Source organism: Synchiropus splendidus, chromosome 2 (assembly GCF_027744825.2).
Source record: "Synchiropus splendidus isolate RoL2022-P1 chromosome 2, RoL_Sspl_1.0, whole genome shotgun sequence".
Taxonomy (NCBI): Eukaryota; Metazoa; Chordata; class Actinopteri; order Syngnathiformes; family Callionymidae; genus Synchiropus; species Synchiropus splendidus.
Window position 1 is genome coordinate 14,929,341 of NC_071335.1, and position 27,759 is coordinate 14,957,099.

General features: G+C 40.6%; 2 protein-coding genes across 9 annotated transcripts in view; one reads left to right on the forward strand and one right to left on the reverse strand.

Moving 5' to 3' along the window:
* The window catches only part of LOC128755026 (calcium uptake protein 3, mitochondrial-like), a 41,533-nt gene that overhangs the window by 12,896 nt on the left and 878 nt on the right, over positions 1-27,759 (forward strand). Inside the window, exons 1-14 of one of the 8 annotated variants that reach the window (XM_053858169.1) lie at positions 10,823-11,171; positions 12,938-13,085; positions 14,316-14,347; positions 14,573-14,651; positions 17,008-17,055; positions 17,343-17,425; positions 18,002-18,073; positions 19,026-19,067; positions 20,337-20,432; positions 24,244-24,338; positions 24,412-24,583; positions 25,890-25,998; positions 26,061-26,218; positions 27,489-27,557. In XM_053858169.1, the coding sequence (XP_053714144.1) occupies positions 10,917-11,171; positions 12,938-13,085; positions 14,316-14,347; positions 14,573-14,651; positions 17,008-17,055; positions 17,343-17,425; positions 18,002-18,073; positions 19,026-19,067; positions 20,337-20,432; positions 24,244-24,338; positions 24,412-24,583; positions 25,890-25,998; positions 26,061-26,218; positions 27,489-27,557 (1,458 nt within the window). In that variant the 5' untranslated portion in view covers positions 10,823-10,916. Of the gene's footprint in view, positions 1-10,818; positions 11,172-12,937; positions 13,086-14,315; positions 14,348-14,572; positions 14,652-17,007; positions 17,056-17,342; positions 17,426-18,001; positions 18,074-19,025; positions 19,068-20,336; positions 20,433-24,243; positions 24,339-24,411; positions 24,584-25,889; positions 25,999-26,060; positions 26,219-27,488; positions 27,558-27,759 lie in introns of those variants that run through there. The other 7 variants (XM_053858168.1, XM_053858167.1, XM_053858171.1 and 4 more) reach the window with 7 other exon arrangements.
* On the reverse strand, positions 3,897-7,959 carry LOC128755030 (fibroblast growth factor 20-like). Its single transcript, XM_053858180.1, has 3 exons — positions 5,806-7,959; positions 5,066-5,169; positions 3,897-4,984 (listed from the first exon to the last, which is right to left on the reverse strand). The coding sequence occupies exons 1-3, from the start codon at positions 6,128-6,130 to the stop codon at positions 4,739-4,741; spliced, it is 675 nt and encodes a 224-aa protein (XP_053714155.1). The 5' UTR covers positions 6,131-7,959; the 3' UTR covers positions 3,897-4,738.

Genomic DNA, 27,759 nt, shown 5'->3' on the forward strand with positions numbered 1-27,759 from the left:
GTGTTTATGTGACTAAGACTGCCAACTAATCATCTTTAAAGTGCTGCTAAATAACTTCAGGTACTTAAGGATCGTAATGTCAGCATTGCCATACAGTTTATTTTCTCGACAGAGGACCTGTAATTTTGCCAAGTTGGCGCTTTAAAAACTGTAGCTATTATCATGCTATTAGAGAGAAACTGCTCCATTTTATGCTGCGAATGATTTGCAGTTTTAGGCTTTGTCGATATGAGCTGAGGACAGTGGTTAGTTGGGTATTTGACATGGCATCTGTAGTGCTGCTCTCTACTCAACATGACGGCTTCGGGATAGCTGGTGATAACAGGTTTGGGAACATGTGCTGCAGCCTAAATCTTTCAGGCACAGATACTCAGTGGAAGCTCTTTAAAAGAAGGCTCACACAGCGTGTCCAGATTTTGTAATAAAATGCAACATTCCAGTGAGCTAGACACGTCTTTATACCGTATCTTTCTTCCTAGAGTTTATAGACATATACATTGAGTCGTCTTCATATCGTATCTAATGATCTTTATTTCAGGAGTGTCTCCTGAAGGAATCGGTGTTGGACCATAGCCTTGGCTCACATTCCTTTGTCCTTATTAGCTAAATTGCTGCTTTTGCATTTGGCAAGCCACTTAGATATATTCATCTGGTTTATTCAATTTAGTTCAAACCTGAAATATATTTCTGATCGAACTGATTACATTTGACTTGGCCCCAGTTCAAAGCACTCACTACGCAAAAGTAAGAACTTATTTTTTATGATTTCAATCTCACACTGATCAGTGCACATTTTGTGAATGCTTCTAACAAAAGTCTGGATGTCAGTGTTGAAACTGAAGGGATTTACTGAACCTCATGTTTTAACCCAACACATGCTTCATCTAGCAAAAGTGTGTTGTTAAAACGCTTAATAGAGGCCTCTCCCATCTAATATCACTGTGTCATCTAGAGAGCATCCCTCTGGTGTCACTCTGGATTAATAGATGAGTGCACCTGTGTGAAATTCTATCAAGATGACCTCAGTAACAAAGGATGTGATGCAGAATTGTACATGTTTTGGATCACAGAAAAAGTACCCGAGGAAAGGTTTGTGCATGGATTTTGAGGTCATTTGTTTGTCTAATGTTTGATAGGTGATGTTGTGGAAGGACGTATTATTTTGTCTGAGTGCACCACAGCTGAGTCACAAGCAGCACCATTAATCTCAGGCACAGAGAGGAGATGACAGACGCAGTACGCATGATGTTGCAGGTGTGTGTTTTGACGAGTGCAGGAAGAAACACTTCTGTGGACCCTGTATGTACCTGCAAGGATCTCTGTGACATCTGCCCCCGCAGAAAACAACACTCACACAGAAAGAGCTGAAATTCAATTTCATCTCAGTGCAAAATACGCTCATTTGTAATGTTGGACTCTTAATGGACGATTACAACTCCTGCAAAAATATACAACCAGTGGTTGGAAAACCCCGTGGTGAACAGACAGAGAGTGAAGAGGAAACGTTTTACGCACAGACTCACACAAGCCTTCACACATCAGTCAAACATGCCTCTAGTCAGGAGAGCCCCTGGCTCACCTTCACACAGATTCAGAGATCACACACACACACCCGCACTCACACACACTCGGAGGAGCGAGGGAGAAGTTGTGCTGACATGAATCTATGTAGTTACTCTGCCTCTCATAAACATGCCCCCCTCTCAGCCCCCCACCACGCACACTTCAAAGGGAGATTGTAACATGACAGGATGGTAACAGTACGAACCCACATACATCTTTTCTTTTGGTAATTCCTGTTCTCAGAAACCCACCTGTTTAAAAAAAAAAACTTTCATGTCATAGCTCCCTCTAGCTCCTTTGGCCCATTTCGTTTCACTCACACACACACTCCCTATCTGACTAGGTATGCTGGTACTCAGTCCTTCTCTCATCACTCTGTAGACCCCTATGAGAGGATCAAACCCACACAGAAGCAGAGACAATGTAGCTGTGATGCTCAGATGCAACAATCTGGGATCTAATCTGGATCATGTGCCTGAGATTTCCTGCATATATATATATGCTTTATTAAAAGACATGTTTGACTGAATGGTGCAACAGTCATATATTGATTTTCCCTTTGCTTCTTCGAGAATTGTATATACTTCATGAAGCCTAGCAGAAAATTCCCCAACTGTGTTTGGTTTTATTTATTAGTTGAAGGTGCGCTCGCTGAGAGACTTGGTGGAAATGACTGTTGCGTTAGTGGCTTCCTGTTTAACCAAGCTTCTAAGTGTGATGTGTTGGTGTGAGTCTCCTCCATACTGTCTGGTCTGTGTGGCAGTTTTTTTTAAAGGATTTGAATTTTCGGGGTGTCATGAGTCAGTTCTTTGGGGGTTTCGGAGATGAAGATCAGCAGCTCCAAGTTTCAGTCCATTGTTATAGAGGAGCCTGCAGTGTTCAGTTGTGCCATTGGTCATAACTATGTAGCCTATATGACGTTGTACTATCTATCAGTAACCTTTTACTTCAGATGATAGAGGATAGCAGAACAGATTTTACAGTTTGGGTGTAAGAAAATATCGACACACTCAAATATCGCAATACTTGAACCTACTTTATTCTACAGTGCACTTGAACTGTTCACAAAAGTTTAATTAATCTGCTGATCTCTCTTTAATATTGCTCTTCTTTGTATGTACAGTCTGATGTGCTGTGTCATATTGGCCTAGTGAAGTTTTGCTTGTGTGTGGGATGATAGTGTCAAGGAGCCGAAAGAACCTGATCAGATTTAACATGAGGAAAGACTAAGTCCCTCCAAGGTCCCTGGCTGTGTGTAATTCTGATACTGCATGAATGGAAATTAGGGTTTCCCCAGTCGTTACCATGAAAGTGAGGTAACTGAGATCAGGTCATTTATTGCCTTCTCACCTGCGTTGTATCGGATTCTGGTTGAAACAAGGGTTACAAATAGGCTGTGTGAAGAATGTAGCCAAATGTGTGACAGACAAAACTACATGCGATTCATTTTGTTTTCAAACTCGCCTTGTTAATATGTCAGTGATGAGACATTTCATGTATTCAGAGTATGAAGGGCAAATGTAAGCTGAAGCTATCGTTTAGATTTGGGGTCTACTCCTTTTCAAATTACTATACAGGTGTACAACTTTTAGTTTCACTGGGCACATTGCCATTAGAATGCATCATGTGTAAATGTACCCAAACCCATCACTCATTCATGTAAGAACGCTATTTAAGAACACTCATTTGAAACTCTGTCTTGGTTTGACTGGCATCGAATTGGCGTCAGGTGTCATCGGCTTGCGATGACTAACCTGGACGGGGTCAGATGAAGGAAGAACAAAAGGTGTGAATGAGCAGGTTCAGCTGAGTGCATTCACCTGTTGAATTCTAGTCTATCATCGCGTTAAAGGCAGATGACTTCATCTGTCTTTTGTCCTCCTTTCAATGCTAACCACCACTTCTGTATCCAGTTTGAGTTTTGATTCCTGACTGAAATGATCAGGAATGTCGACAGTATAGTTTGTGAAATGGTATGTAGAGTTTAAATCCTACCTGCCCTACCTGTTTGAAGTACGTGCATTTTGATACATGCTGCATGTCTTCTTTCTGGGCACAGTACTAAACATTCAAATCGATGTGTGATCCACTTCCTGTTTAGTGTGATAACATCTAGCAACTTTGGATTCGGAACATTGAACTAGTTTGGGGATAACCCTCGCCCCAAACATTGAACTAGTGTTTTTTGAAAGTTGATTAACCACTTCAAAGGCAGAAATTCTGAATTATACATTTTAACCTCAGGTCTCTTCCTGTAAGTCAATCTGAAAAACAGCACACGAAAAAAAAATGCAGGAACACTTAAATGACTTGTGTCTTTTTTATTTCCCCATACTTGTAAAAATATATTCTCAAATAAATAAATATATGAAATAAATATAGTGTTTTTCCTAAGAAACAAAATATAAATAAGAATAAAATCTGCTGACATGATTGTAAAGGTGTCTCTATCTTTCCCATGCTGGTTGACTTTAACTAGTCAAAAACAACAAATTCCTTCACCGGAATGACTATCCAAAAGAACAGACATGATATTCCATCGCAGAAGAAGTAGTTTCGATAAGTAGTCTTATCTGTGATTCTTCTTTCTTCCCTCATGCACATTCTGTGAGCAGCATCCGACTACGAAGCAACAGAAGTCCATTTTAATCAGTAGAGTCTCCATTGGATCTCCCAAAGCAAACATGGCTCCTTTCCAGTGCATAAAACTACCTTTTTTGTAAACCTGTTACATTACAAAAGTGATGATGTATCTGTGGAAAGGTTTTACTTAGCAGCCACATTTAATGACAAAACTAACCTGCCACAGTAGGACAAGCTACACCTGCAAATCTCTGATATCAGTGTCACACATGTGCCTGCAGAAACATGCAGTTAGGACCAGCAGAAGGTCGGATTTAGTAATGGTCACATCTTCATATATGATCCTCTGCATAGGCCATTGAGGGGACATGGGTCACCTTGTCCATCATATCTTCCAATTGTGCTTTTCTGTCCCACTTCCCGACTGCTTCGGAGGAGGTCACTGTCCTTCCTTCCATTGTTGGGGGAGTGCTGATATGGTGGTGTTCGCCATGATCTCTATTTGCCCCCACCTTCGATCTGTCTTACAGAAGGTTGGGATGAGGTGCACTTGGGTCACCTCTCAGCCAAGAGAGGTTTTAAGACTTGGTGTTCAGCTTTGGCCCAGTACATCCCTGTATAGTTCTGGTACTCTGTCCGGATCCACGGGCCTTGGTAGGAAGTGAGTGAACCTTTGATGCCTCCTTGACCTTGTCCCATCGCGGGATGTCCCATCTTTGTTTAAAGCAACAAAGTAAAAGGCACCTTTTTCTCCGTGTCGGTAGATGTTGGACGAGTAAGTGTTGTACCAGTTTTCTTCAAACTGCTCCCGGAAGACGCATTCTGCAGAGAGCTTCTCCTGCAGGAACAAAGAGAGATGAGTTGTTACGAAAATATGCGACAGCTGGCTGACGTTCACTGTGACTTATCGTGTACTCACCGATCCATACAGCTCTCCCTTGCTGTTCATGGCGAGGTAAAGACCACTGTCCACTCCTCTGATGCTCACAAGACCCACAGCCAGACTGATGAACTCCAAAATACCTGCACACACAATACAGAAACACAATGAGACTTTCAGCATACAAAAATGTGATGAATGACCAGCTGGTTTTGGTTTAAATAGTTGTGGTATTAAACATGACTGTATATAGGAAATGTTATTTTAGCTGACTAACTGTACATTTAAGTCAAATTAAGTGTTCATTTTCTGAGCAATGAAATCATCAGAGTCATAGTGGTGTGTTTTTTGAATGGTTAACAGTTCATGCTAAAATGATGACATTTGAACATCTGAAAAATGTCTATTCCTGATGGAGAGATATGACTGGTCTCCTTATTCTGCAGCAGACATTCCTCCAAATGATCCAATGTGTGAGCAGTACACACAATTTTACTGGCATAGACAGCTTTTTATTATATTGTTCAAGCTTCTACTTTTTTGGATTGTCATAATAATGTTAGAAAATTAGATTAACAAAAAATAATGTAGCTGGTTGTAATGTAATTTTAACTATAAATCAGTCACCGTTTCTTTGTAGTGTATACATAATTTCGTTTTTTAAAGTGGTTATGATAAGCATGAGAGCTCACAAAACCCCCTAAATAAAAGATGAGCTGAATGAATGGGCGCCTACACAGACGTAGTAAGTGAGGTGGAATAATGATCAGATCAAATACCGAATCTGCTGTGGTCCTTCCTGGTCCCCTGCACGGTGCCATCGGGGCGGATCTCCAGGTGGAAGCCGGTTCTGCAGTAGAGCTGCCGCCGCCTGAGAATCCCCTTCAGGTGGCTCAGGTCCGCTAAGCTCCGGGACAGTCGCTCCGCGGACACCAGGTGCTCCTGCGTCTGTCCCCCCATCATCAGCCCGCTCACCGAGTTGTAGTCCATCGCTCCGGCCGGGGTGAGAACGAAATGAGAGCCGACGGGTGCCGAGGCTCCGGCGGCGGCACCAAAGCTGTCCAGAAACCCGTTAAAGCTCCCAACCTCCGCCGCTGCCCCCATCACAGACACGACTCCCGGTCTGCAGCACGATCCAAGTGATGGGGCTGTGGAAAGCTCCTCGCACAGAAGGTCCGTCAAGCGGAGCGGAAGGAAAAGTTGCACGTGTAGACGCAGGGATCCCCGGTGCGTTTTGGCGCAGTCTCCAGCGCCGTTAATTAGTTAGTCCGCTAGTGAACGTCCCGCCTTATCTTGATGGGTGCAAACGTCTTAGTGCACAAACCAGTGTCCCTTCTCCTCCTCTCCTCTGCTAGCTATTTATTAGTCTCTCATCCCCGTGTTAGCGCTCTCTCTCTCTCTCCTCCTCACCTCGGGATACTCCCCTTTGCTCCAGTGCACTTCAGGGTTTTCCTCTCTCTCTTTCCTCCTCCTCATCACCTCCTCACTTCACTCCTCTCTTCAATTGCTGCGGCAGCAGCGTGTGCTGCACCAGGACGGTGCGCATTGGTTAAATGCTCCAGATCAAGACCGCAACTTTCATTTTTATGCAAATGAGGGCCATCTCCTTCACCTTTAAGGTGCTATCTGCGCCCCCCCTTTGAAGGGTGGCTCTTTCACCCCCTCCTCAAATCTCCCCTTGCCCATGTTTGATCTTCAGTGGATTATTAATCAATTACAAACCATTAATAACTAACCACTCACACTGCTGATGGACACACTGAAACCTTCTGAGATGATTGAAGATTACAGTTGCAGTTGGAGCAAACACATAGCATCCAATGTACAGTCCTACATTATCTCCATGAATTCCTATTTACATTGAATCCTCCTCTTTTTATAGATAAACCAAGCACTCAGTTGAGCATCTTGTGTAAAAGGGAGTAGTATATTTCAACTCATAATAATTATATTGGATTTTTTTTATTTCAGTCATCTGACAACTATTCTTAAATGATACATTGCACTTTGGTCAATATTTCTTTTTACTGTATACAGAGATTGCAAAAGAAGTGAAGAACAGTTGTTTTCATATTCTTAAATGTTTGCCGAATAATTACACTTGTTGATGTGTTACTGAAATATAATCACATCACCACCTATGCAGTAATCAGAAACAATGTTCTGCACAACACAAATGTACTTCAACCTCAGAAACTTAAGTAGGACCTGGGGATGTGCTTCCTATTTATGTGTGGCAGATTTTTTTTGTATTTTATTTTATTTTATTTTTATTTGAGGTTTTGACGTATGAAGCTCGATTTCGGGGTGAGGTGCAGGGAACTCAGCGAGAGAAGGGCAAAATGTATTTCTAAAAAAGCAATATGACAATAATAGGCTAGACAACAAAGCATAGAAAGCTATTAACCTGATAAAACAAAGATAACCGTCTTAACCGTGGACGACATTTGTCTGATTTGCAAGACGACGAAACCACGGCAAAATGCTTCTTGAGGTAATATAGTCCAGTAATGAAACCATAAACTTTGTGTAAAGAAAATTGAGGAGTAAAACATCATCCAACCCACCGATCTGAAAACCTGATGATCATATTTTGCTGTGCACATACTAGCTTGAGTGCTGTGCTCATGAGCCGTGAATGCGATCTCTGCAGTTTGAGTCAGCAGTGTGAAAGGAGCACGCAGGGAAAAGAGAGTGTGTGCCAAACAGCATGAAAGTGGAATTGCCATTACCCTAATCACTTTATAACCCAACGCCCACTATTTCGAAATGACTCAGGTGCAGTAGAGAGCAGAGGAAAACCCCCATTTGCGTAATTTTCTCACTCGGTTGTTGATTTATTGCACCCGTTTTATGTAACGTTAACATAAACTTGGATACACGCTTCCACACACACACACACACACCTGTGCAAACGACATCACTTGACTGTCAATCCGTGCACTGATCTTTCCACGCTGCTTTGAACAGCGCAGGGGCCTATATATATCCTTAATTGTGGTCTTAAAGGACGAATCAAAGAGACAGTAGCTTCAAAGCACATTGCCCTTGTAAGGGGATAAGTTTGGGATATACCTGTTTGAACTGCTGGCTTAGAAAATACCCCGATACTTGACACTTGGACGACTTCAGAAACAAATCAGCAGCTGTTGGTCCTTTACGCAGGTGACTCCAGGTCCTGATAAATTATTTTCAGGACAATTTGCTGACATAAATATTCTCTGAAGATCAGTCAGTTTGATAAGACTAATCTCTCCAAAAGTGATAAATCATTTGGAATGTCTGAAAATAAGAGAATTATGTTCTTTCATGAACTTGTGACCGGTACTAATATGACTTTATTTATTTATTTTTTGTTATAGTTTGATTTTCTTATCTGAGAAGTTATACTCAAACAACTGTCTATCAGATGGACTTAAACAATCTTCGTACATGGAAGTCCACAAGTTCAAAGCAAATGGCAAGAAATTGATTTGATAATGCTGATTTATGTAGCATGTAATAATGTCTTCTTCTGCTAGTGAAAGCAGATACCAAACAATTCACCTTTAAAACTATACTGCTTCCTGTCAAACTACCTGGTTTTGTGAGGAACAGGAAATGACATCACACCGTGACTCTCTCTTGTGACTATACATGAAATAGGGGAAGGTTTTATCTGTGTTAATCATTGTAGTATTTCAGCATGTTCAGATTGATCTTAGCTGGTACAGAGAGAAGTTTCTATTTTGTGTGTGTAAAAATCTATAAGCAGCTTTTCTATCTGTATTTGGAGCCACTTTATAAAAGCAATAGTGATGTATGCTAATTCATGGGAAATGTCAGTTAGTGGTGATCTATCTGATGACTGCAATGGTTTGTCAACACTTAGCACATAACATCCCCACTGACATCCAGCCTGCATCGTTTCTGTCGACAGGCTTTCCCCTCTGAACGGAGACCAAGTCTCAACCTATATGACATTGATTTTGGCAGCTATACAGACGCAGGCGTGCACACACATACACACACACGCCACAGCACACGCAGCTGCCTCCTCCCCTGGGAGTCCCATTGATAAATGACTTGAAGCTGCAGATGTGTGCGTTTGTGTGTGGTCACTAAGCAGGTTGTTTTGTTCTCATGTTGGTATTTCTTGAAGGGAAGTAGGATGCTGGGGGTTTGAATTGTACACTCAGTGTGTGGAAGGAGTAAGGAGGCATATGTCTGAGGCATGCTCCTATACGCAGGATTCATCACTGTTTATGACCAAGAAAGGAACTTTTTCAAAGGGTAAAATAGTCATACAAATCTGATCATCAAATCCAGATGAAATAAAATCTATATACCTGACCACGTGATGCCTTTCCTAACACTTCTAGTGTAAACTCATCACACATTATTTTTCAGCTATAGCAGTTACTGCTTTGTGTATGACATGGGTGAAGCCAACCATGTCGCCACCGTGACAGAGGAGGAGGTGGAGGAAGCCCCCAGGGTAATGCCCTTCCCCTCCCCATTGCACCCTGCAACCACCCACACAAACACACACACAAAGAAATTACTAATCGAATGCCTGGATAATGGAATAACTGAAAAAGTAGCCTAGAGCTTATTATTTCATGTTGTCAGTAAACAACATGAAATAATAACTTTCTTTCAGGAAAGAACTCCAGGGGGTCTGAAAATCCACTAGGGCTATTTTACCGAAAGCCGAAAAAAAGACATGATGACATCGATCATCATGTGCTTCTTCTTCTATCGAATTGCAAATATGATACCGGCAATTAATATGATCTTTATTTCAGATATCAAAGATTTCCTTACAAAGGTGACTGTTTTCATTGATGACATTATGCAGGGGTGATGGGGCAATGATCTTTGTTTCATGTGTGAACAGGTGAGAGGCTGAAGTGTGTGGCTTTATTCTCTCTCCATCAAAGTCAGCCAAAAAGCCCCATCAGGTGAACATCAGCTCCACCAGCAAAGACTTAAATGGAGAGTTTAGCTTTGATATTTGTTTGATACCTGCCCTCCACCTTCTGCTTTGTTCCTAAAATCTGATCGCCCATTGGCTTTCAAATCTTGATGAATTGTACATTTGTCTTGTTTTGAAGTTATGAATGAATGAATGAAATATCCCTTAAAGAGATTAGATTATTTATTATAATCTCATATTACTAGCATTTTGTGTTCAAAGAAATGTAATTGTATTAGTGTGTTGATTTTAATATTAATATGTCTTATTTAATTATTTGGCAAGATATTGTCAAGGATTTTGTTATTATTCAACATTATCGATAGTTTTCCATGACCAATAATAATAATAATAATAATAATAATAATAATAATAATAATAATAATAATAATTGTAGTAGTATATATCCTTCAATTCAATTTAATTTTGGCTTGAACTAAGCCTTTAGACTTGACTTAGCCTCTTTTTAGACTTGACCTAGCCTCTTGACTTAGCCTAGTTTTTGTCTCATGCAGAGGTAAATGAGGTTCAGGCTTGTAAATTGGCATATTTTCCAGGCATTTCCAATCGTTATCCAGAGGTCAGGAACAAAGATTGCTCCTTCACAGATTGGCATAAGGATGACAGACGTCTCTGTGTAAGAGATAGAATAATAAAACAATTCAGCCTTTGCACATGCAACAGAATAGGTGAAACGTGGCATGGTAACAAATCTAATGATTAGTTGCTCCCGTTCCACATTTTTAAATGTATTGTATTTTATGGGTACTTTCATAGTTGTATTTTCGTGAGGTTTTTTTTAATGTCCATATGAAGGTAATGCTTGTCGTAGCCAACGTTTATCTCAAATCTCGCGAGGACTCGCGATACTTGTCCTCTGTCCACAAAGTTAGTAATCACAGCAGCACAGCGGCGTCACCACCAACAGCAGCAATGGCCGCGCTCCGGAGAGTGGCAGCGCTGGCAGCCAAAATCCATCTCCTCCCTGCGACTAGAAACGCTGTCCAGGCGCTCCCTGGAAGAAGGGCACGGAAGTGCTTGGCTGTGGGGATGTGTTTGGCTGCCGGAGGCGTCATGGCTTTTTACCACTACGATGCACCGAGCCATAGACGCAGGAGGGTGATGATGATGGGGGAGCGCATCAGCAGCTTGCTACCGTCCATAGCGACGGTTGAAGCCAAAGAGAAGGTGAGCCAGCAAAAATAATGGAAACACAGAAGATGTGAAGCCGACCGTATCTACAAGTTCTCACATTGTCACGGTGAAAGTGCAACCTCGAAACCTGTACGTTTGCTCTTGTTTGCATGGATTAATGTCCGGTTTGACGACCGACTAGGCGTGTACATTTTTCTTCATTCGTGGCTTGCTGAAATATTTTCCTCTGGTGGAGAGAGCGTGTCACTCATGCCCTGCACACCCAGTGGAAACAGTTGCCTCACTGTATTTCAGCCTGCTGATGAACGACAGGCGCTTTCCGGCCTCACTGGTGCTGAAACCTCAGACTGACACCGTCCGTCATTCTGCTTTTAAGTCCCAAATCACTTCTTTATGCCTGCGAAATTGCTGCCCGGCCTTTGCTTGTGGAATGGATGCTTGACCCACTTAAGTTATGGCCTCAATGGAAATGGAACTTTTTAAGCGAAGCTAATGTAAAACTTTAGATATAAACCTTTTTCAAGCAAAAGCAATACGTTGACATTTTGACAAACAATCAAAAACAATTTAAATTGCCGGAAAAGTCAATGTGTGTGACACTCCAGGTGTCTTTAATACTACAAAATCTAGCACTTTTTTGTTTTGTTGTCACTGAAATTATGCAAACTTCAATATGCATTTTTGTCTGGGCGTTATATGATAATGTCATTGATGTCCGTGCAATATTTAAATAGTTAAACCATCAAGTCCTGTCAACTAGACTGCATCATTTTCATCAAAGTTTTGCTTGTTCCCACAGTTCAAACAGTTTTCAGTTTGTGTTTCCCCCTTATTCCCAGGGAAAAAAGATTCATGTATCAAGTAATGTGCAGTGATTTTTATTGTAGCGATGGATGGTTGTGCGCACAAGCGTCCAAGAAAAGCAAATATATAAAAGCTGTTTTAGACTTTTATGAGCCCATTTTGTACAAAAAAAATGTTTTTTCAGTGTTTCAGTATGAATGCAAAAGATTAAATGAAATTGTGTACACGTTAGTGTTTGATCCAGTTTTCTGGGGTTACACAGGGGTGTGGTCTCTGTGAGGAGCGCAAGAAATAACAAAAGATTATTTTGTGCGCCGCATCATTGAAGATTTGTAAAGAGGACTACTAGAATACTAGGATCTAAAAAGTAAAACCCACTGCAATAATTAAGAGACAAAGTAAGATGAAGAGGAGAAATGGGCCAGGAAAGCTCATTGTGTGGACTCTAAAAAAAAGACATCTGTACTTTTATTTTCAGTCATACCATATATTTCCCCTGTGATATGTACATGTGGTAGTTAACTCAGGTTAACTTGGTTCATTCGTGAGTGAGGAAGCCACAAGTGTCAGACTTTCTTCTGAAAGTGTGATTGTTCTGCATCAGAGGTTCAGCCTCCTTGTTTTATATATAGATGTCATTACAGAAGTGCATGAGTTGGAGACAGAGAAGTGCAGCTCCTAAGTACTGCTGATGTTTTGGAGTTTGGGTAGTGTTGAGGGATTTAAAACCCAAATAACGGTTATGTGGAAATTCCAAGGCTCCATGCCAAATGATCTGAAAATAGATAAGGGAGTAAACTGTGTTTGCTGTTGCACCCACGGATGAGTGCTGAATTTGTGCAATACTGTGTAATGTTAAATTTGCCCTCTAATATCTTGTCAAAAATGTAATAAATATTGTAATGAATATTGTTCCTTCAACAGAATTCAAACCATGCAGCTTATCTAAATGCGTTTATAGTCTTTCCAACCAACCCATACTGTTTATTTTTCAGGCACGAGCATTTGACTTTGAGGATGGAGATGTTTACATGTCGTCCCATGAGCATCGCTTCCGTATGTTCAGCTCTGTGGAGTATGATGGACAGCTGTACATGACTCCACAAAACTTCATTGAGTCTGTCACCATGAGTGAACCCAGAAGTAAGTGCAGCTGATAAAATGTTTTAAGTGGCAGATGCCAGTGTTACAGATTGGGCACTTGGGCGAGAGGCAGTAGACACCCTGAACACGTTTCCAACCTGTGGCAGAACATATACAGCATAAACATTTTTTACAACAACATTTACACACATAAGATATAGAGTCGACAATTGGCATGTGTTTGTTTTTGGACTGTTGGTGGTAACTCACACAACAACAGGGAGAAAACTCCACACAAAAAGGAAACAGGCTCACTCTAAGCTGTGAGTCGCTTCAAGCTGGAGTCAAACCAGTGACCTTCTTGCTGTGAGGCTGCAGCAAGAGCTGCTACGCCATGAGCTGTAAATCATAGTACACCACTAGCACTACTTTTAATAAAGACAATATCAAGAAAAGATTATTAAAAGGTTGGCAATAGATGCCTAAAAAATGAAGATAAATCTTCCACTTCCTCTTTTGTTCAGAGATTCCATTTCTCACATTCAATGCTTCAGTTACATTCACAAACAGTGAGATTAATCCGATTTCTGGAAGGAAAAACAATTACATTTTGTCAAATGTTCTCACTGCAGATTTTTGCTGAGTTTTTAATTTATAGTGCAGCATTGTTATTGTTAATAACCTCTGACTTTAGTCATGGATGAAGTGCGACCAGTCGTCCTCAAAGCTGATGGTACGGCTATTGTTTAGACTGAGGTTCATGTTAGTCAGACTCACATAAACGCTCCTCAAACTATCTACATTCCATGGGTCTGAAGATTGACTTGTATAAAAGGACCCAGTCAACGTTCTAGAAACGGGATTCCAATGAAACAAATCTGTTGTTTCATCAGGATTCTGTTGCGTGCAAAGTGTGCACCTGTACTGTGTTTACATCTCTGCTGACACACGATACAGCAGCACGTAACCTCTCTGCAGCCGACTGCCTCTAATGCCCCCTTTGAAGTTGAATTAGGTGAACTTTGTTGTATAAAACAGAACAAAAGTTGTATGTGCTTTTATGGGGACATTCCATGTACTACAAAGACAAGCACGCTGCACTTTAGACAGTACAAATGGTTCTGTGATGATGACAGTGTATACACAGCCAGTGTCTGTGCGTGATGAGACTGTACTAAACACATTAAGAGACATCTCTAGATCATACAGATGCTATCTATCTGAGCCCACCCAAACACTCCTCTACTCTTACCCTTCTTTTTCTCTCTTCTTTGGCCCTCTCACTGGCAGACAAGCGGCCATGGAGGTCCTTGACCAAACAGGTGAGACCAAGTCCAATGTTTTTTTTTCCTCTTTAAGTTGTTGCTCATAGTTAACAAAAGTTGAGATGGATACCACATCTACACTTTCAACCTGAAGTGATGCCTTTATTTCTACTCAATAAACTAAAGTTCTGTGTACCTGTTTATATAATAAAGCACGAGTTTGAGTTAACATTAAGTCTCTTCTAAGACCGTTTTTCAGTTTCTCTCTTGGCGCTTTTGTAGGAGCTGGAGAAGATTCTGTCAGACACACCACCAGTATGGAGGGGTTCATCCAAACTGTTTCGCAACCTGAGAGAACAAGGTAGACACCAACACATGCACGTACCAAATTAAATGCGTAATTCAATCCAATTAATTAAATGTGTTAATTCTCAGAAAATCAGCTCGATAAAAGTGCCTAAAATATTTTTTTTACAAGAAACTATCAGTGACAATATTTATACGAAAGACAATGGTTCCGTTTTTTATTTATTATTTTCAAGACTCGCCTGTTTGTATAGATTAAAACCCCTCTGCATATGTCGCTGTCAAGCTAGCTTTGAACTACAGCACCATTTTCAACTAAAAAGGGTGTTGATCCAGTCATAGTTGACAGCGTTGGTGGAACTTTCGTGAGAAACAGTTCCTTAGGTGTCACATATTGACGCCTGTTAAATTGACTTTTTCATGTAATGTTAACACCAAAGTTTGCCTTTCATGTTGCATGTTGACACATTGACCTTTTCAGTTCACTGAAATGCTCACCATCCCTCAGCATTTTGATTCAAGGAGGATGGTTGAGCGATCATTGGCTGTCATTGTTGTTGCGTGGTGTATACAAACAAGTACCTTGACTCAGTGCAGAAAGTATGGCACCATGATTCAAATCTCACAAGATCACGAAGTACCATGTATGCCAGGAGACATTGTTTGAGGGTGCCAGTTTCGAACCTGGAGGAGCACCACCCCAAGTCTTTACCCAAACTGCTACTTTTTTTCTAGAGGGCTAGTGGCAAAATCAGCTATTTGAATTTCCCCGGTGTCAATGACCAGTTGTATCCATCTGTAATTGGTCACAGACACTGGTACACTCTGTACTATGTTCAAGTAGAAATGAGCATTGTAACTAAATGGATGAGTGAAAGATGTTAATCCGCTTCTGATATCCATTTTATAGTTTGCCTACTACTGTATCACTGAAATGCAAGCATGTGTGCATTAGTGTGTGACACTCCAGGTGTCTCTAATCCGGGTCTGGAACCATGTTGTCCTTCCTACAGCCATGCAACCTGCTGAACCTGCTGAACTAAAAATAAACCTCACCTCTCTGTATTGTTCTGTGAGAGTACAACTCAAATAATTACATGAGCAGCGTTGAGAAAATGGACGAGTGATTGTTGCTTAGTCCAGATATAGTGGCAGGTTCAGCTACTGCATTATCGACAATCGATGCCCGATCCCTGGTGGTTCACTGTAGCTGTTCCTTTGAGCAAAACGGTTCACTCATCCATTTAGTTACCTGACCTGACTGTATAATAAAAATGAAGTACCAACAGAGTGCAGGATTTGTTTAATTCATTCATTCCAGCCTACTGAAAGCATTTGTTTCTGGGGATTGTAACATGGGAATCACACAGCCTGGTGGTGAGTCCCTGTGGTGCAAATGAAGAATACTTGCACTCACTCAAAATCGGCCTCACAATGTAACAAATTGGGTTGAAATATATCTAATCCGGTGTGGAGTCCGTCCTCAGTTCCCCTGCCATGAAAACAGAAGTGTGATTCTTCCCGCATGTGTGCCTTTTGTGTTTGTAGAGTATCACCTTCCCTACTCACCAGACTTGAGGTAAAAATGAAAAGCTACTGAAAAGAGGGCAGCTTTTTACATGCTGTGCATTTCAGAATTAAAGTGTCAATAATTGTGTGGTTTGCTAAATTGTGCAATAAATATAAATAAAAAAATATAATGGACAAATAAGTGGTATACAAGGTAGAAATAATGATTGATTAGTTATTCAAAACCGCGAAGACTTATGGTTTACATTTCACGCGGTTCTAAGTAAAATGGTTGTCTGTCAAATGTTTTGAGGTCAAATTAGATGGTTCATTGGTTAAAATGGTTCCCAAGAATCTGATCATGGAGAATTCTCGCTCCAAACCAACTCTTTTCAAACGCAAGGAAATACAAGCCTCATTCAGATATTCGCTGGTGTCATGTTTACCTTCACACACTCACATTTCCACACAAGCTGGAAACCAGTCTGCCGTAACACTCAAGCGAGTCACCCTGAACTATCTAAGCGATCAGACAGAAAGCGAAAAAGATTCCTAAATGGGCCTGAGGCAAGAAAGGATCACCTCCTAAAACATTTTTCACATGCTTATCCAAACACAGACACACACAAAAGCATGAGCACACACAGACACCTATCAGCCTTACTTTGGACACTTAGGGTGCAGAGAAACGGTGTGTGGCCAAACGGCTGTTGGCAGCTCAGCTTGAGGAGACACATTTTAAGATGCTATCTTCTTGAAAGGAAGGATTATGTGTGTTGCTATGAGCACTGGTGTGTGTGTGCATGTGTGTGCTTCTCTCTGGAGGCCCATGCTCTTTGAACATCTGTAAACACAGTGTGTGTATGTTGGATGTGACCTTCTCTTTAACTCTGTGTTACCAGGCATCATCTCATACACAGAGTACCTGTTCCTGCTCTGCATCCTGACCAGTGAGTCCAGTCTTTCACTTACACACGTTTGATTTCCCTATTGTGGGATGAATAAAGGACTATCTTATCCTCTCTTACTTCCTGTAGTGAGCTTTATTGTTCCCTTAATAGAAAATTAAATATGGCTTAAGACATTTGTGAGCAAAACTGTGTGTTTGATCTTGATTTATAATATACCCAATTTGTGTTCTGTTCATCTTTTTGTGTCCTGGGCTATTTTTGGACTAATGACCTTACACACAGATACACACTCACTGGCTCCATGTCCTCTCCTCTGTGCTACACAGAACCCCATGCTGGCTTCAAGATTGCTTTCAATATGTTTGATGCGGACGGTAACCAGATGGTGGACAAGAGGGAGTTCTTAGTGGTAAGTTGTGAATGTGGAAAAAAGCATGCAGTTCATCCACACAAATCCTTCTATGAATTTGGTGTTCAAGTTTGCGCATATTCATACTGAAAAATCAAATCACGTTGTGAGCTTTGTTGGCGAGTATGGTTTCACTCAAAATCAGCATTTTATTTTTTATATATAGATTTTGTTTTTGATTTCATTTTACCTTGTTTGTGTTTGTTAGTAATACAGAAGTGAATTTCGTTTTTTTTTTCTTTTTTTTTAATTCTAATGATAATCAGGATGTACCCTGGAAGTCCTTTCTAATTTGCAAATAAAATTACATTTGACACTAGTATTTGTTGGACCTAGGTGCCTGAATTGAAGTAAAACTTCATCATGAAATTGACGTAGAGTGTTAAAAATATATATTTTAATGGACACTACGTTGTTTATGAAATGCTCTCGTAATTTCCGATGTGTCCTATAACATTATTTATTACTTGTATATTATGTGTATATAATTCATATATTTATATATTAACTTTTATATTTATCATTTAAAATATTAAAACGGTCACCCCATCAACTTTGGGTGTATTCTTGTTCCAGCTTCAGGAGATTTTCAGGAAGAAAAATGAGAAGAAGGGGAGAAAAGGTGACGCTGAGAAATCTGCACAGTTGGTAAGGAAGAGGATAACAAGCTGTGCTTCTGTGTGTGTGTGTGTGTATGTGTGTGTGTGAGCAAGAGAGGGGTGAAGTACATTGTGACAGTTCATCAGAATAACACAGCAACAGCTGAAAGGTTATCAAGCTTTAACTGCAGTAATTATTTCCATGTAAATGTGTAAAATATTATTACACGTGGACTATTTTCCTTTTTGGACACATACAGGGCATTTTAATACATCCAGAGCCAGTAGTGTGTGTATCTCAATGATGTACGTCAAAGTGTTCTCTTTTTTTACCTGGTCATGTGGATGTATTTAAAATGACACATCATCATTCAAATGTATTCTAACAAATGATCCCTAAACCGTACCAGTATGCATGCTGCATTTTTTGAATCGGGTGACTACATATCTGAACATTTACAATGAATTACATGTCATTTTTGGAGAAACTGTTATCCAGATCTTCATTTTCAATGCTTCTAATTTTACCTGTTTCACTTTAGTTTACTCACCAAAGATGTTAAAGTGTTTGTTACGAGTAACTTGCGAACTTCAAACACGCATCTTTGAATGGATGGTACCCAATTGGCAGTGAATTGTTTCATATTCTCAAAATAACTACACTGTACTCGAGGAACCTTTGATGCACATTGACATCTTAAAATGTGACTTTGAAGCAGCTGATGTCAGCTGAAAAGAAATTCAGGCATCAAGGTGTAAAACTGGTGATGCAGGAATTAAATGATACAGCAGTGTTATTTATTAATATTTGCACCGAGTCATTGTGACTCACACTCTGATTTTGTGTGGTCACAATTGCATTGAAAATGACATCCAACTACAGAGTGTATCTGCAGCCTCTAGCCTTGCACCCACTAACATGTCTTCTACCTTCTTATTCCCCTCTCTGTCACTGCATGCTCTTCCTTGCTCTGTCTCTTGCTCATGTCTTTCTCTGTTAGAGTATGCAGCTGTATGGATATCAGGTTGCTCCCATAAACAGCGTATGTATCCAAAACTGTCACCCCTCTGTTTTTTCGTGCTTGTAGTGGCAGAAGGCTGATTGGATTTTTTTTTAATGTGCGAGAAGAGATTTTTTTAGAGATTTAGTAGCTTTTTTCAGGTATTAAAAGTTTAACTTATTAAACAATAGATTTGTACTTAATAAAACATATGTAGACACAAACATTATGGAGAAATATTGACTTACTTCTTATTTCATACAGGCTTTAGATAATTGAAATGTTTAATGTCCAGCTTTTGCATCTCTGGTGATCCCTGGTCTCCAATTTTGTGCCTGATGGCTCGTCCTCTCAGATCGATGCTGAGATGGATGGCAGAAAGGGATGGCGGCTCAAGTCAGGGAGTCCATCTGCCAGCCTGGCTGAGTGATTGATTGGTGGAGGATTGAGGACAGCGGGCTGAATAGATGGAAGGCTGGCAGAAGAGGAGCCATAGATTTAAGGGGTCACTCGAGATGAACTCTTTTAAAAGAGAGTGATGTGATTTAAAATGACTTAAGTCACTACAGTTTGAAGCTATTGACTATTTTGTTGGCGGGGGTAGGGTAGAGGGGTCATTAGAGGACACATGATTTCTACGCCTAAAGTCAGCGCTGGCTTAGAAATTGTGAAGTTAATAGAAGCGGGGATGATGTGTAAAGATGACTTTGAAATACCAAAAATAATTGAGATCGCTAATATTCAGTCCATGCATATGTTTATTATAGCTTTATCCTATATAACTTATTTATCCTTCAGTTATATACTTCTACTTCACACCAGGTGACTGTTCCATTTTTAAAGCATCAAGTGAAGTGATTCAGTAGTTCATTTTAGCCAGACCATTTCCTCCTGGCGCACACGTGTCCACCTTTTTTGTCAGAGATGAGATGAATAGGAGCTTTGACACAGTGAAGCAGGGCAGGTCATGATAAAATGGCTGCTCCCCTCCCTTGTCAGACGGTGCTAGTGGGTCGTCAGGAGCCCTAAATGTAGTTGAACATGATTAAAAAAATGTTTTTTTGATTATTTAATTATTTTTAAATTATGCAGTACGGTCAAGATACCGGATTTCCCATCCATATTCAGAGATAAACCTCCCTTTTTATACCAGAATTTGGAATCTCATCTTTATGTTTACTTCCTGTATTTATGTTTTCTAAATCCTGCAGTTTTGTTATGATTAATTATAACTATTTCACAAGCAACGGCAGAGTGATTGTTGAGCAGTGCAAGCGCACTGACCCCTGACCTGCTTGACCGCTTCTACAGGTGCTTAAAAAAGACAGTCAGGAGTTTGTGGCACGGAGTTACTGGGACGTTCTGAGGCGAGGCGCCAGCCAGGTTCTGTTTTCTGACCTGGCCGAGGTACACAGATCATTTCTACTTCTCCATTTGTCATGCTTTTCTGTTTCCCATCATCTGTTTCCTGCATCCCAGCTCTATTTTTAAGTCAGGCAATATTAATGTTGCTGTTAGTTTTACAGAGGATTTGATACTCTAACGCTCTCGCTGACTGTCGCTGACTGACATGAACTCTGTTGTAATGGCAACTTTAGAATTCTGCTATATACCTGCCATAAAAGTCAACTAAACAGCAGTTTCAGAATCAAACCCGTCTCCTTAAGGTACAGTAGAGACGCAATTAGTCATTGTCAGTGTGCTCATAAATATATTATAAAAATCCTTTAGAATCAGAAGAATCCATTTCCCATCTATTATTTATAATCATATTTATTTCCAATAGTAACCATGTTAATGTATGTGCTTCTGAAGATGCAGTATGACATGCATTGCTCAGTCCCAGTAGTTAGGTGCTCCTCATTTTGTCTTTTACTTAAGGTTGTGTTTTCTCCCGCAAACATCTTATGCGTCTTTACAGAAGTTATTTTTCCAAGGAGGTGATAGTGTGATTTTGCTCATGGTTGTTCTTCAAAGAACAATCTTTATTGCTTAAAAACATTATTATCCGTGGCAGTCATCATTTTAAAATATATATTTTTATCTTATGTATTTCACCTTTTCTGTTTTGGTCATGTGTGCTTTGGTCTGTGTTATTGTGCCTGTGTTGTGTCGTAGCTTTTGTGTCAGATAATGCTGAGTTGAAGCTGAATTGATTGAGAACAACTCCAGTCACATTAAAAGACAACACCCAAACTATACGTCCCGAAATATTACCAGGGGTTGTTTGTAATGATTAATACCAGGTAAGGCAGACGAGAAGACTAATGACAAGCTGCTGGCTGTGGTGGCAGCGGAAACTGAGCTGCAGGTAATGACAGTGGGAGGTAATGGGCCTGACCTTTTATTTACACGCTGGGGCCTTTTGATCTGGTGGGATGTCCGAGTCACAAGAGATTAATGAAATGAAGTAGTTAGACGTGATCAAGTCAGGAATCAGCCGGATGAACGTGTTTGAAGAGTTATGTCTATTTAAATAAACGCCAGTGAAAATGAGATGGCGCTCTAGTGTGAGACAACATGTGTAAAGAAAGGGAAGTGTTAGAACCCTTAATGACTAAAGAAAGGCGGGAGAGGTCTGGAGTAGGTGACATGGGTGAGGGGAAAACAAATGTCAGGCTACAAAGTGGGAGGGAACAAAAGAGGTTCGGGAAGCACATTAAGGCATGAAAGGAGTAGCGGCTCGTATTTAAAGAAATATGTGTTTACTCAACAGATTAGTCACCATGTTACCTCTCTGCTTTTGTCTGGTGAGGAGGGTCTGACTGACAGGCAGGGGAGGGGGGAGGAGGGCGAGCGCATGAATGAAAGGGTTCATCACCTCTGTGTTTGTCTGGTGAAGGAGGTAATGACGGACAGTGCTAGGAGAAACAGGTTCGCGACACAGGTAGATGAAAGAGGAAATAATACGTGAGCGAAGGGGAGATTAACACCAAAGACAGTTTTAGGAAATAAAGGGATCTTCTCCTCATCTGGGGAGGCTTGATTGAGTGACCGTGGCGTTATTTGACTGCCAATAATCTCTGCTTCCATTAGTCACCGATGGGGAGGCCAGGCAAGACGTTTAGTGTTACATCAGTAATTACTGTTTTTGCCATCAGTGTCATGATCAAAGTCTGAAAAAGCTCCAGAAGACTCCACCAGGTGTCAAGTCATACCCTGTGGGCACGGTCACCGTCATGCCATCATCGCCGTGATGAGCTCACTCTGGTGCTTCCACACTTCCAGGAATGATCAGCGTGTTACCATTAGCTATCAGGTCTGCTCCAGGTTAGGCAGACTCTCATTGGGAACTATCGCTGTGCTGATCTGTTTCCTCGGTTTCACCGAAGACAGGGACACAGTAACAAAACAACAATGAATAGAATATGTATTTCTGAAAAAAAAAAAATAGAAGTGCATTCTTTACAGGTAAATACCTAAACATGCAGCAGCAGGTTCAAGAAGCAGTAGTGGTTCGAGTTGCACCTTTATCAAAAATATGGACAGCGTTATTGAATTTGTTTCACAGGTGCAATGGGCTCTAGAACGCGTTACAGAGTTAATGCCTACTCATGTATTCTCAAAGCTTCATCTCCCTATGACCGCAGCTTTCCTTCACTCATGCACTTGTTTTGAGATGGAAGCAAAATACATAAAAAAATATTACTTACCTTGTGTGACATTGTCTTCTCTACTGGCATTGGATTTTAGGATTTTACCCTGGAGGTAGCAGCCTCAGTAGCATTTTGATGACAGCATTGATGATGGACATGGCATAAATGTTTCCTTTTCAAAGGCTCCAAGGAAACGAGATTCCCCCAATCTCATCTCTGCATTTACTAGCATGGCTGTGGACTGGGCAGGATTGGGGGTCGCCTGGGTCGGGCATGGCAGCGCGTATTGGGGGCCTTAGGGTTCTCTGACTGCCTGTTAGTTCAGGGTCTCAGGGATTGCTTGGCTGATCTTGTCACCTTTTTCTGAACCAATAACTGAAGCATGCATGCCATGACTGTCCAAAATCTATCAACTGAGGATCCGGACTTGAGTGGGGTTTCAAAATGTGTCCTACGGCGGGTTTTTGTGATGGATTAGAAAGATTATAGCATAGGCATTGAGTTAAATATATTCACATGAGGATGTAATTTAGTCATGACACACAGGAAAGGCAATTAAAACATTTTAACCAAGACATATCCTTCCAGAGGAAACTCTCACTCTTATTTGCTGACAGAAAAAGGTGGAATCGGCTCAGATTCTCTGCATTGGTCATGCGGGTTTTGTCCAGCACTGCTGTTTTCGATGTTCTTTTTAGGTGTTTAGTCTGGTATGGCACTGCTAGAAATACGCATGTGACATCTTGGCCATTGGCTTTCAGACCAAGCTTTTCAACGTCTTACCCTTTCTTTCTTACCGACTGTATTTATCTCCTCAACTTCTCCCTCCTTCGTCCGCACTTGTCACTTGGTTCAATGTTCACTGCTGGATGGGAAAGCTTTAATTTCTCATTGTATTCCTCTGCTATAGCATCAGCTCTCATCAGTCTGGAAGGTTTGGATTCTAGTAGTGATGGGTCTTTGAGCTTTCATGACACACATTGAAGGGCTGATGAGGTTTCATGAAACAGTGTTCTGATTTTTAGAGGCCACCAGACGGCACTGTCTGCTGTAAAATGTTTGGACTTACTGACACACATTGTGACACTGAAACACATTATTTCTTAACCAAGAGTGCCACCTAGTGCCCTCAGAAAATCAGGACACTGTTTCATCAGCCCTGCAATACTGTTTCATGATACCTCATCGACTCATCACTAGTTTCTAGTATGTTTAGTTTATAATGACTAATAACTGGCTAATAACAACTTTTTCAAGCGAATGATGGTCACTCCCATCTTCTACTGGGGAGGAATCTTTAAGGTTTTCTGTGTTTAAACCCAAATCAATCTGAATGTACAAAGGGGTCTGTAACAAAAAATCTGCTTTATTTAAGTGTTCTGTCTACCTTCTGGATTGATGTGAGGATGTGACAGCTGCTGAGTGTTGAATGTCTGAGTCGCTGGTCACTCGTGTGTTCTGCACATGTTGCACCTGCTTCCGGCTTGCTCGGCTCAGCAGTTGTGTGTTCGAATGATGATGGAACAGTCTACCTCCTGGCTTCTTCTCCAAACAAAACATGGCGTCTGATGTTATTTTATGTCTTTGAGCTGAATTCATGTTCTCGTCTGACTATCCCTTAGCGAGCAGATGAAAGTATAACCATTGACACCACTCTGTTGGTCCATTTCTTTGGCAAGAAGGGGAAGGCAGAGCTGACCTTTGATGACTTTTACAGGTAACAGTAAGTGAGGGTCTGTTTGTCGAAGGAATATTATTAATGGCTAATATTTCTGTTTTATGGTGGTCAGGTTTATGGACAACCTTCAGACAGAGGTGCTGGAAATTGAGTTCCTCACCTACTCTAAAGGCATGACCACCATCAGTGAGGAGGATTTTGCCAAAATCCTGCTGCGCTTTACCAATGTGGAAAACATCAGTGCCTACCTGGAGAATGTCCGTCAGTCCATACCTGATGAAAAGGTAAGGTGTCCTTTTCATGCTAACTGTAAAACTTCTTTTGACCATCTGTTGAGTGTTTTCTCTGAGTGGGAGTTAAGGCTTTTAAACAAATATATGTTTTGAGTCAGTCAGTTCTATCTGTACAATCTTTTAAAAAAAAGCAGCTTCACAACGACCAGTATTGGTACCTCAGTCCTGTAAGTCATGCTCAACATTACAACACTATTAAAAGCTGAGTTAACTTGCGATTAATGGCAAATTAATGTTATATTTAGTATCTGTTCTAAATGGAGCTTAAAGGAAGAGGTTATCAACACGAGTGGTCAATAATCCTTTCCTTGTGCAAATATTTGTTTAATACAGCGAACCAGCATAACAGATACTGTCAAGAACATTCTTTAGAATTACCTCAGAGGCCCTGAAAAGGCTCAAAAACACACTAAAAGCAAACATTGTAAGGAATATTGGCCACTCTTGTGTTGATAAAAATCTTCCTTGAAGTTACATTCAACACAACAACAGAGTTGTGATTAATCATGAGTTGCTTTAGTGTGAATCACTGAGATTCAACTTTTTTTTTATCGACTGACAGCCTTATACAATGCTTCATTCATATTTACCATAGCCTCTCTCTTTCTCCTTATTACATGGTGTATTTTGCAACATTTCATTCCTTTTTCATCATTTTGTAAAATTATATGCACATAGCAAAATCATATTTTCCTCAAACGTCTGTATTGTTCAGAATTGTCTTAAGCGAGTTTTATTTTATATCTGCAACATTTGAATGTTTTAACTTGTGTTTTCCCTCTTATTGGATTCTCTTCATACATTTTTTTACTGTGGTGTGATGGCCCACACCATAGCACATTATTGACAATGTTTTCCATCACACTCCAAAAAAGGTGGTTTATATAATGTATTTTCTGATATGATTCATTGTGGAAATGCTTTGCTTCTCCTTGCATAAAACATCTTACAAAAAGTGGTGGAAAACTTAAAATTGTCCACTGCTGTGACAAATAAATCAAAATAAAAAAGTGCTTTTTCCCTCCTCCTTTATATTTGAGCTTTCTCCTTCTAGCCATGAGTAGGCTCCTGTAATTTCCCACGACTGTGCCTGAGGCTGTTGTCCCTCATCATACTTCACTGCTCTGCTGCTTCACTCCACCCCCACTCCCCTCAACACACACAAACACATACATATAGCTACAAGCATGCTCAGCGCAGCTCCCTTACATGATTGCATCCTGCTGTGATGGTCAAAGCGCTCATGTTTGTGGTCAATCTCATTGACATAGTAATGTGTTGCTGTTTGCTGTTTCAGGGAATCACATTTGATGAGTTCAGGTCATTCTTCCAGTTTCTCAACAACCTGGAGGACTTTGCTATTGCCATGCAGATGTACAATTTTGCTTCTCGATCCATTGGACAAGGTGAGCGAAGAGGCCGACACGAGACGTATGCTGAAGGTGAACTGCTCCAATTTCTTCTCTAGATGAGTTTGCCAGGGCTGTTTACGTGGCGACGGGTCTGAAGTTAACACGGCACCTGGTCAACACCATCTTCAAGATTTTTGACGTCGATCACGACGACCAGCTTTCCTATAAAGAGTTTATCGGCATAATGAAGGACCGGCTGCACAGGGGGGCCAGGGTGAGAGGAATTAATAATATTTTTTTTTAAATGTTGATTATCAAGACTGCTCTTAGGGGAGAGCACTGAATGTGAGGACGCTAAATTATTCCCACAATAGGAAGTGACACATGAAAGGGGGGTTTATTGATCCCCATCAAAGCAATTTACCTCCCTCAGTGTGGGGATCAGAGGTCAAGGTCTCTAACAGACACATAGGCTTGGTGCTGAGCTTGAGCTTTTGTCTGACAAATATGACCTGATAAGTTTAAATTTGGGAAATAATTTATAGCAGGGGTGGGCTATTAAATTTCCTAATGTGTCACATTGTATACTGCGACAGTTGTGTGGCGCCATCAAACCAAAAGACAGAAGGATGGTGGGAAAAACACGAGGAAAATAAGATAACATCTAATTACACAATGGCAGTATTTGCAACATGCTTTTTGATTACATATGGTGACCACCCTCAGGTAAAATATAATCAGGCTTAACAGAATACTCATACATATTTTATAATGACTAATAACTGGCTAATATGCTGCTTATACAGGCTTGAATAAGTTGTTTATGTATGGCATCATTTATGGCATATACTGTATTTTTTATTTTATATATATTTCTATACATTTAAGCACTATCAAAATACATCATAAATATTTGGGAAATAATTTGAAGTGTACATGTAAGTATAAGATATAACAGCACTTTATTATGAGGTTATATTTTCAATTTTAGCTTTTCGATTAGTATCTTTTGTAGTTTTGTTTTGAGGGCCTCCACTGGGCTACATAAATACAGGCAATGGGCTTGCATGTGACCCTGGGCCACACTCTGCCCACCTCTGCTTTATAGCAAGTATAAAAATACATATACATTTAAATTCCAAATACATTCAATGGTAGCTGTAAAGCGCTCTATGTGCTTTTTGTGATCTATTCTATAGTGTTATTGAAACTCGATAACATCGTGGCGTGACACCCCTCTAGTGGTTATTCGTAGTCGTCGAAAATGCATGTCAGTGTTAAAGAAGTTTTAGATGAATGACGGAATATAGACTGCTTTGATGCTTTAGCCTTCATAGCCTTGGCTTATTAACAAATCCTTCTCTTTTTTTCCTCCCCACCCTCTTCCATTTTTTGCCTTGTATCTTCTAACATATAACCCAACGCTGCAAACCTACATCTTCTCCTTTGTTGCCCGTGATTTTCCACGATTCTGCTTCCCTTCTCACATGTGCTTCCCCCCTGTTTCTTCCTGCATTATTTTACACCACCTTCAAAACTCACAGGGTTATAAGGCTGTGGAGCGCGCCACCTCCTTTAGATCCTGCTTGAAGAGGGAGCTGGCAAGCAGATGAGTAACAACATAATTATGCCACCATCATTTCATTTTAAATTGAACTATCTTTCAATGATTGTGTTGATTTCCTGTGTGTTTAAATATCTTCATGATATCAGTGCTTGACTGTGACATGCGACTCGGTTCACCTGGTCACCGCCAAATGACTGGGCATTTTAAAAAGCGATGAAATAGTGTGGTGTCTGCTGCACAGTAAAGCA